This window comes from Carex rostrata, chromosome 4, assembly GCF_964058835.1.
Source record: "Carex rostrata chromosome 4, lpCarRost1.2, whole genome shotgun sequence".
NCBI classification, from domain to species: Eukaryota; Viridiplantae; Streptophyta; class Magnoliopsida; order Poales; family Cyperaceae; genus Carex; species Carex rostrata.
The window spans coordinates 7,507,100-7,517,577 of NC_135921.1; the positions used below are offsets into that span (position 1 = coordinate 7,507,100).

The 10,478-nt window shown below is 32.6% G+C and overlaps 3 protein-coding genes across 3 annotated transcripts; 2 read left to right on the top strand and 1 right to left on the bottom strand.

Moving 5' to 3' along the window:
* The first annotated feature begins 2,381 nt into the window (after positions 1-2,381).
* Positions 2,382-3,056, top strand: LOC144553221 (uncharacterized). Its single transcript, XM_078301319.1, has one exon. The coding sequence runs from the start codon at positions 2,382-2,384 to the stop codon at positions 3,054-3,056; it is 675 nt and encodes a 224-aa protein (XP_078157445.1).
* A 318-nt stretch (positions 3,057-3,374) lies between these two features.
* On the bottom strand, positions 3,375-6,495 carry LOC144553222 (uncharacterized). Its single transcript, XM_078301320.1, has 6 exons — positions 6,365-6,495; positions 6,094-6,216; positions 5,931-6,012; positions 5,744-5,842; positions 5,522-5,573; positions 3,375-3,412 (listed from the first exon to the last, which is right to left on the bottom strand). Exons 1-6 carry the CDS (start codon positions 6,493-6,495, stop codon positions 3,375-3,377), a joined length of 525 nt encoding a protein of 174 aa, XP_078157446.1.
* A 673-nt stretch (positions 6,496-7,168) lies between these two features.
* Positions 7,169-10,248, top strand: LOC144553223 (uncharacterized). Its single transcript, XM_078301322.1, has 2 exons — positions 7,169-7,758; positions 10,078-10,248. The coding sequence occupies exons 1-2, from the start codon at positions 7,189-7,191 to the stop codon at positions 10,246-10,248; spliced, it is 741 nt and encodes a 246-aa protein (XP_078157448.1). The 5' UTR covers positions 7,169-7,188.
* Positions 10,249-10,478: the final 230 nt, after the last annotated feature.

A 10,478-nucleotide genomic window follows, 5' to 3' on the forward strand; every position in this document is an offset into this window, starting at 1 on the left:
ATTTCCCAATTTTGAAGTTTATAGTGGCAATCTCCCAAATTCAAGGTTATAGAGTGGCAATCTCACAATTTTCCCATAAACTAAATAATTAGTGCGTAACAGTTTGTATTATTTATTTTGTTTTGTTTGTTACCACTTTATATAAGCAACTTAATACATATAGAAGTAGTGACGTAAGAATATTCTATTCTCACTTTCCATAATGTTCATTATTGTTATTTGTTAGTAAAAATGAAGAAAAAATAAACTTACGGTAATTAATGTGGGGAATATACATGTCTTTGGTAACAATATTTCCGAAGCTTAGAATCTAAAATTTATTATTTTCTATATATATATAATCAGTTTCCGAAGCTTTGATTTTGGCATTAATGTTTGAACTCTGGTTGTGTATTTTGATCATTTTTTTTTAACTATATATATTAGGGAGTACCTAGCTATCCCCCCATAACAATCCCCCATTTCATCCCCCAGTCATTAACTACTTCAATAACTACTAACTATTTACGGGGACCACTTACTATTTGGGGACCACATAATATTTGAAAGATTTTACAACTGGCGCGCGCTAATATTCATCTATAATGCATCAAGTATTCATCTATAACACATCAAGTATTCATACCTAATATATCAAGTATTTAAAAAAAAACTGGACACATTTCTAGAGGTGGAATTTTTTTTCTTCGTTCAATATAATCAATATTTCTGACAATCGGTGAGAAATTTTGCAAATCTAAAATCACGAATGTTTTTTACATAATTTTATCTTTAAAATGAGATCCATGATGATATACTTTCGAGTTGTCCGTTGTACAAGTATTCATCATTATCGAGAAAGTATTCATCCTCGTCGTGAAAGTGCAAATATAAAAACTGGATACATCACTCATCCATCTTTTACACATTTTTAGATGTGGTTTTTTTTTCTCCATTCAATCTAACCAATATTTCTGACGACCTGTGAGGAATTTTGCAAATCTAAAAGCACGAATGTTTTCTACACAATTTTATCTTTCAAATGAGATCTATGATGACATACTTTCGAGTTGTCTGTTGCACAAGTATTAATATCTTGTCACGCAAGTATTCATACCTAAGATATTAAGTATTCATTTATACACATTGAAGTATTCATATCTAAGACATCAAATATTCATTCATACACATTGAAGTATTCATTCATACATAATGAAGTATTCATTCATACACAATGAAGTATTCATTCATACACGTTGAAGTATTCATTCCTGGCAGAGGCGTACTTGATTGGGATGGAGTGACGGATGATCTCCGGCAGAACGTTCGCTGGAGCGGGAGCAGCAGGCGTAGAAGAAAAAAATCGAGGCGAAAGTGTAAGAGGGAGGGAGCTTATTGTATTTACCATTTCGATGTGAGAGAGGGTGGGAGGTGGGAGAGGGAGGGAAGCTTATCAATGGAAAAACGGAGGCGGAGGAGGAGGTGGGATGCGGAGGTGGGAGAGGGAGGTAGAGGCAGAAGTGGGAGAGGGAGGCGGAGGCGGAGGTGGGAGGAGGTGGGAGGAGAAGATGGAGGTGGGAGAAGGAGATGGGAGAAGAAGATGGAGATGAAAGAGAAAAATTGAGGTGGAAGAGAAAGGGAGAAAGAGGAAAGAAATAAAAGTTGTTAGAAATAGTAGTTATAGTTATAGTTAAAATAGAAAGTTAGTTGGGGGATGAAATGAAGGATGGATAGGTGGGGAAAATTATAATTACCCTATATATTATTACGACTGACGAAAAGTTTAAGTTCACAGGTTAACAACCAAAATAAGAAGAAAAAAAATGTCATGTCCGGAGCGCCATGGGTTGGGCCATTATTGGATCAGGTTAGACTGGGTAAGGTGTAAATTAGGGTTGAAATACACAACCATTTTCTTTATTCTCTAGGATCAAATAATGTATCAACATACGCTTCGTTATATAAAAATATTCTCGAGAAAAGATGTTTGAGAGAATTTTTGATGTGCTCATCCAAGCTGGTATTTGTTCGTGCAAATGATGATACAGTTTATGATGTGCTCATACAAGCTGGTATTTGGTCGTGCAAATGATGATACAGTTAAATAAAATTGTTGACTAAATATAAAACCCTCAAGCATACGCCTATCTTTACTTGTTCCCTCTTGACCTTTTCAAGTTTTTTTTTTTTTAATTTGTACCCAAAATTCACCTATATAATACAACATATATATATATAGTTTAGTTGTGAAAAAAGAAATCATACAACCACTAGCTATCCTCTCTCCTCTTGTCCCCCTTTCCCACTTCAAAACCCAAAGACCACCCAACACAAACAACTAATAGAGAGTGAGATTTAAGAACACGTACCCAACTAAAATTAAAATCTTGCAAGAAAAAGTGATGGCTGAAGCACCGGTACAAGAAGAGGCAGTACCACCAAAATCACCACTGCCACTCAATACAACAACAAACACAGATGAAGAACAACTAATTACTCCTAAGAGGAAGCCCAAGACACAATGCAAATGCTTCAAGATATTTTCCTGTATTCTACTTATAATTGTTGTTCTTCTAATTTCCATTTTCCTCTTCTTCGCATTGTATATATTCAAGAAAAGACCCATTCATGTTGACGCTAGCAACGCAACCCTCGAAAACCTCTCATACAGCATAATCCCTGTCATGTTGAATGTAATCTTGGGGGTCAACATCGGCATAAAAAACCCAAATTATGCGGGTTTCAAGTACGAAAGCACCAACATGACATTCTTCTACCATGGCATCGAGACCGGGATGTCACCCTGGCCGGCAGGCATGGTGAAATTGCGATCAACCAAGAAACTTCACAACACGGTGTATATTAATGCAACCAACATGATAAACAGTCCATTATTGTTACCAGAGTTGATTACGGGGAGACTCCCGCTTTCATCAAGAACCTATCTGGTAGGGAAGGTTACACTCTTCAATAATATCAAAATTCACGCGACGGTGCTGACTACTTGTGATATCACGGTTAATCTTATAAACAGAACCACGACTGCTGTTTGCGAAAGCGATGTCAAAATATTTTAAAGCCCTTGCCCAATATATCTGTTTTAATTTTACGTTATTGCTCATTTTTTGGTTTATTTGATCTCCATATTTAGTTTATTTCATCAAGATATTGATTGGCTCTGATGTGGATTGTCGACATGTTGTAATTTGATTGGTTCCAACGTGCATGCTTGTTTTATAAATTAGTTAGTAGCTAGGTTTGAAGGTTTCTGAAATCAACATTTATGGTGTTCTAATATTTATTGTAAGTACAGCATATGTACTACATTTGATCCATTTTATCTATGTATATATATAGTAATTTTTGGTTTTTAACTTTGCTTGAATTTATTTTGTTCAACTGTTGCTTGGACTGCGTTTATATTTTGATGTAACTGCAAGAATGTGCAGTAAATATTAACTGACAAATACTCTAGTGCCAAATATATGCAACTAACTAAATTGAATTGAACTAGTGATATAATTAATTAGAATAATCATTTCTGTACCTGCGCTACAATACCCGCATTTAGAGGAATAATGTATTATGGTCCCCACTAATTATTATTCTTAAAATATATTATTCTAAAATTCCAGCAGCACCCTTTCAAAGCCTCGGCACTAATTCCGCGTCAATATTTCTCTAACAAAAATAGTTGACCTCATAAAAATAAATATTTTCAATAGTTAGATATTAATACTTTCAGTGTCATATGTAAAAAGATGATGGATCTAATTACAACATTATGGCAGTTTAGGTCCCCACAAGCAGTTATGTAAAAATTATAACATTGTTTACTATATAGATATAAATACTTGTGTTCTTTGAACTATATACTTCAAGATTTGACTATATATTAATATTAAAAAAAAAGTTATAGATCTGGAACGATTGCAGTCCCCACAAGCAATTATGGCAGTTTATGTGCGGGTACGACGTCATAAATTTCAAAAAAAGGTGCGGGTACGATTATTTAAAAATAATTAATTTATCATTTACATTGTTTACTATATAGATATAAATACTTGTGTTCTTTGAACTATATACTTCAAGATTTGACTATTAATATTTAAAAATAAAGTTACAGATCTGGAACAGTTGCGGTCCCCACAAGTAATTATGGCAGTTTAGGTGCAGGTACGACATCATAAATTTCAAAAAAAAGTGCGGGTACAATTATTTAAAAATAATTAATTTATCATTTACATTGTTTACTATATAGATATAAATACTTGTGTTCTCTGGACTACATACTTCAAAATTTGACTATTAATATTAAAAAAAAGTTACAGATCTGAAGTGCAGTTATGGCAGTTTGGTCCCCACAAACAGTTATGGCAGTTTAGGTGCGGGTACTGTAGGGCGGGTTCTCATATCAGCTTCCAATTAATTAAGATAATTATATTTTAATTTTTAATGAATCACTACTACAGAATAAGTGATTATACACGGACATAAACAAGCGAGCTACACGGATTTCCCGCCGCCTGGGCTGTCACGGTTTAGAAATCCTTGTATATATACACACGGATTTTTACCGCGTACAATTACTGAATAGCTACACGGATTATTACATACACAGCCGTTTACAAATACTTGACATTGGCGCTCTCCATAACCGAGCTTCACGGATTATTAGATAAAAAACCGTGTACAATTAGATTTCTACACGGTTATTTATCTAAATATCCGTGTAGCTCTCTTATTTTTTAATTTTGTTTAATATTGAAATATCTTTCTACACGGATGTATAAATAAATATCCGTGTAGCTCTCTTATTTTTTAATATATAATTTTATGTATTAATTTTCTTCTTTATTTTTTTATTGTGGAAACACCTTTCTACACGGATGTATAATTAAATATTCGTGTACCTCTCTTATTTTTTAATATTTTTTAATATTGAATGACCTTTCTACACGGATGTATAATTAAATATCCGTGTAGCTCTCTTATTTTTTAATATTTTTTTAATATATAATTTTATGTATTAATTTTCTTCTTTATTTTTTTAATGTGGAAACACCTTTCTACACGGATGTATAATTAAATATCCGTGTAGCTCTCTTATTTTTTAATATTTTTTTAATATTGAATGATCTTTCTGCACGGATGTATAATTAAATATCCGTGTAGCTCTCTTATTTTTTAATATTTTTTTAATATATAATTTTATGTATTAATTTTCTTCTTTATTTTTTTAATTTGGAAAAACCTTTCTACACGGATAAATTTTAAAATGTCCGTGTATAATTGAACTACTGTTTTTTTTAAAAAATTTGCTTTTTTTTGGCTAGCCTCCAGTTTTGCCAGCCATTTAAAATCAGATCAATTTCAGAACAGAGAATTTCCAAAATAAGAATACCAAAACCCCTAAATTTTCGAAATTTCCAAATTATATCAAAAATTAATACAAAATTCATGTACACTGAATTATACAAAGATCATACAAATCCATATTCTGGTTTACAAAATTGTTTTATAAAAAAATCTGCCCACATACATCTAAACTGATCTAACTGCTCCTTGGAGTAACTCTTTGACTCTGGTGAATACTACAAAAAATTCGAAACATGCAAGTTACAAAAATATGGCAACTACATCTCTGTTTTGCTTTATAGAAATAAATTATTGCAATTACAACAATGCAACTAATAAAACAAGTTTAGAGGAAATCAATATTAATTGTATGGACAAGTCAAGGCAAAACATATGAATTACATACCGGATATGCTGGCCATTTGAATTGTGTGCTCTCAACAAAGTGAAACATAAAAATCATCGTGTAATAACCGCATTCCCAACCGCCAATCTGTTGCGGGCACTGATATTTACATTCAGCAGCCTATGTCAGAATGACAATAAATTTTTGAACCCAAAAATATGAAATTATAAAATTATAGTGTGCTCACCTCCTTCCAGAGCCCATTCATTTTATTTCTGCTCTTACCCGTGCTCTGCACTCCACCCTCTTTAAGATATTGCCGAAAAGCCCTTACAAAATTGAGTGACTGTAATTAGCAATTCCACAATTATAAAAAAAAAATCAAACCAAGTGATATTTAGATAACTTACTTAATTATAACAGTCATGACTCTTTTGGACTGCTGAGTGGTGATGGATTTGTCGGGCCGCCTTGAATCCATGACATAAATCGTATTTTCAAGTGGCATAATCACCAACAAACACCAGTGGGAGCTGTGGGGGGAGAAGAATTGTAGTACTTTAGCATAAAATTAGTGACATATATATTCCAGCATGTAATGGTGACACAAGTGTTTGCTATGGTTCATTGTGTAATTGTTTAACTGAAAATATAAACAATTAAGGGTTACAAGTAACCTACCTTTGGTGGTATGGCAGGAAAAGAAATTTCTTTTGATCCCCACGAGCATGATGCATCGCTTTACGCAAGTAGTCGACACAATCATCCTCATACCATTCCAACATGTTTCCATTAATTCTGCCGGGGTCCATTATATTGTTAATACAATTTTTTGTATTTTATACAATGAAATATTGTTAACCAATTAGTAGTACTGTCTCAGTATTAAACATTCAATGGAACTAATCCAATTAAATTAAATTAATTCATGGCTTGTTTGTTATACTAAACTAATACATATGTCTCAGAGAGAGAGAGAGAGAGAGAGAGAGAGTATATACTTGCAAATTGCAATTAATTCAGATACAGATTGACACCATTTTGATTTCGAGAGAGAATATACGCATTGATCAGTTGTGAATGCATTAATTAAGGAATGATATTTAATTAGAAGGTTGTTGGGAGTGGATGAGTAAAGGAACAAACATACATACCCCCTAATTAATGCAAACATAAAGTATATTTGTTACGAAATTCACTTCTCCCACCTAGCTACAACTTATTATTTTTCCTCAATTAATCCCCTCACATTCTCATCAGAAATCCTTTAATCAAAGCTCTAATTGACATTATAATGACTATATATATAACCAACCTAATTAACCTTCGATGCATCTTCAATTCCCCGCTCACAACCCCCACCCCCTTTATCAAGTCTCAACCGGAACACAACAACCTCTATCTTGTAAATCTCAAATTCTCTCCTCTGTTCAATGTTTCATAAAGTGGTGTGATCACCACTGAAAACACACCCTACTATACGATCGGTGTTTTGATTATAAAAGATGCCGTGGATGTCGAAGGAAAGAAAAAAATGTCTTCTGATATCTTGCTCCATCTTACTAATTTTAATCATCATCCTAATAATAATAGTGGTCGTTCTATACTTCGTCATGTTCAAACCAAAATCACCCGAAATAAATTCTGTGCCGGTAAGCCTAGACCGCCTCAACTTCACCCTACTCCCAGTCTCCTTGAACATCACTTTAGTTGTTGACGTTACTGTCAAAAACAAAAATTACGCAGCATTCAAGATCAAGAGAACAAATACAACGATCTATTACCACGAAACACTGGTTGGAGAAGCATCAGTAGATCCGCGTGTTGTATCTGCTCGGTCCACCAGCACACTCAACACAACAGTGGATATTGACGTGGCAACAATGATGAGAAGTGGGTCGTTTTTGACTGACATGGCATTGGGTTTGCTTCCATTTACCTCAGAAACAAAGACTACAGGAAAGGTCATAATTCTAAATGTGTTTAAATTACATGCCACTGTGGATGTGTTATGTAATGTCGGGGTCTCGTTGTTCGACAGTACCACCAACACGATTTGCAAGACAACAGTTCATGTTTAATTTGCTAATTGTTTATGTCATTTTTTTATTTGAGCTATTTCTTTCGAAATTAATATCGCAAGAGGAAAGACTTAACAGCATTTGACAAGAGGAAAGATTTTTCTTTTCTTTATTCGTTTACTGCTTGTCCTTACTCGTCTTTTGATTTCTAATCCTGTTTGCCGTGACGTACTTTTGACAATTTCATAAAGGTTCCAAAAAAGATATTGTATTTGTGCTTGAGAATATGGTTAAATTGGCTAGAAAAATAAATTAAATGATTATGTATTATGGTGCTTTATTTAAATTTGCAACTGTACGCCTTGTTATGAAACTAATTATACCATATTTATATTTGATACTAACTATACGTCACTAATTTGACAGTTATTTGTTTTATATGTATAACTTAGAAAATTGGTAGTAGCGTACAACTGTTGTCCTCATCAGCAATAGGTTATGTGAAGAAAAACAGTTGTACGTAACTAAGGAAAGAAATATTCATTCTCAGTTTAAAAGAACAACACCTCAGATTTATTTGTATTAAAACTTGAAAGAGGCAGTTTCAGTCATTTAGTGTATGACAACTAGCTAACAATATTTATTTTTTAACTACCACAACACCATCGTAAAGAGCACCAACTGTTATTTAATTTTTAATTCACGAAAAAAAGAAAGATTCTTCCATATCCGTACATAATGCGGAGCCAAATCTTTGCAAATCTCGCAAGCTTAATTACCAACTGTTCTTACTTCTTAGTCATGAAAAGGAAAATATATATGAGGAGGGATCAAGTTACAACACTTGAAAGTTACAACAAAGTTACAACATCATTTTTTTTCATTTTCAAAGTCCAAATCGTCGATCCAAACCGTTAGATATTCAATCTATATTAAAATGTGCTTCCAGACCAAATTTTACATTTTTTGAAATTTTTTTGCTATTTATTAAGATGGGTACAAAATTGCTGTTTTTAATGGTGCAGAATTTTAATAAAAACAGCGATTTTGTATCCATCTTAATAAATAGCAAAAAAATTTCAAAAAATGTAAAATTTGGTCTGCAAGAACATTTTAATATAGATTGAATATCTAACGGTTTGGATCGACGATTTGGACTTTGAAAATGAAAAAAAATGATGTTGTAACTTTGTTGTAACTTTCAAGTGTTGTAACTTGATCCCTCCTCAATATATATATATAAAGGATAAAGATTTTATGGGTGAGGATTTTCCTATTTTCCATTATTGGGCCTCATTCTTGCCATAAAAAGGAAAATATACATGTTTCGTGGCCATTTTTATTAATATCCTTAAAAAAAACTTAATTTTAAAAATAACCCTACATTGAATTTTTTTTTAAAAATGCTCCAACTTCCAGGCCCACGGGCGGCCCAAAACACAAGCGGACCGCCCGTCCCACGGGCGGGTCACAGCACTAGCAGACCGCCCGTGGGACGGACGGTTCACTGTTCACTATTTTTTTTTAATTTAGAGATCTTAGTATTTTGATTTAAATAATTTTGTGAAAAACAAGTTTTCTTATTTAGAGTGTATGCCAAAAAAATAAAATATTTGATATATTTACGAAGTGATGTCGTAAATCTTTATAACTTTGATTTTTTTTATTTTTATCTTTTTGGTGAACTTTGATTTTATATTTTTTGTGAACTTTGATTTGATTTGATTTGATTTTTTTTATTTTATATCACAAGTCTAAATATAACACTAATGAAGGACTTGGCCTTTATTCTGATTTTTATAATATATGTATAATATATACATATGTACATATATACATATACATATACATATCTACATATCAACATATACACATATACATATATACATATATACATATACATATACATATACATATATTTTGGTTCTTAGTATATTTAATTTTGTTCACTAACATGTGTCTTTAAGTTACAAATATTTATTTTACTTTCATAATGTTACTTCTTTTTTTCCTGATATGTGGCTTTAGAACTAGCCATGTATTTTTACAATTCAGAATATTATAATTATAGGATTTGTTTACCGTCTTAACTAATAAATGTCTTTTTGCAACCCTTGTTTGAAGTTCAAAATGATATGTAAGAGAAAGTTTTGCCTACTTGTACTATTGAGGGGCAAGTTGTAATGTCGATTAATTGCACAATTGAGGGCTAATTGTATGCCTATGTAGCTTGGAGCTTAATTAATAGATTAATTTTAATTGATAGATACTTTTTAGATTTTGAGTACTTAGTTCTGCTTGCATAATTTTCAATTTTAGTTAGTGATATTTTCTTTGTGTTCTGTGTGGATAATGCATTTTGCCTCAATACAGGAGCTTATGGAGATGCCTATTCGTCTAAAAATGAGTGAAAGAGGTGATAAACAATCCGAAAATGAAGCCGGAAATGTAGCCAAAGAATCAGAAGATAGTGTAGAAACGAGCGAAACATTTGATGAACAATCTGAAAATGTAGCTGAAGAATCTGAAGAGAATGTAACGTAATAGTAGAAATTACATCTATTGATCATACTGAGCTAGCTAGTGCTTTTGTTTCTTTTCTTCTGGTGATCCTTGCGTACTCGGTAAATTTTGTTATTTTTATGAATCCAACCATAGGAACCCTAACAGGCATGAGAGTGTTATTTTTATGAATCTTTGCGTACTCGGTGAATTTCTTCTGGGGATTTTTTTTTCTTTTTTCTGGAGGAGGTTGTAGAGATCTTTCAAATACT

Excerpts from the sequence above, each read along its gene's own strand:
- LOC144553221 (XM_078301319.1), top strand. The coding sequence starts at position 2,382 with ATGGCTGAAGCACCGGTACAAGAAGAGGCAGTACCACCAAAATCACCA.
- LOC144553222 (XM_078301320.1), bottom strand. The coding sequence starts at position 6,495 with ATGGACCCCGGCAGAATTAATGGAAACATGTTGGAATGGTATGAGGAT. Across the intron at positions 6,217-6,364 it reads TTCCTGCCATACCACCAAAG|CTCCCACTGGTGTTTGTTGG; the intron begins GTAGGTTACTTG and ends CTCCCCCCACAG. Across the intron at positions 5,843-5,930 it reads TGAATGGGCTCTGGAAGGAG|TGCCCGCAACAGATTGGCGG; the intron begins GTGAGCACACTA and ends TGTAAATATCAG.
- LOC144553223 (XM_078301322.1), top strand. The coding sequence starts at position 7,189 with ATGCCGTGGATGTCGAAGGAAAGAAAAAAATGTCTTCTGATATCTTGC. Across the intron at positions 7,759-10,077 it reads TTTGCAAGACAACAGTTCAT|GAGCTTATGGAGATGCCTAT; the intron begins GTTTAATTTGCT and ends GCCTCAATACAG.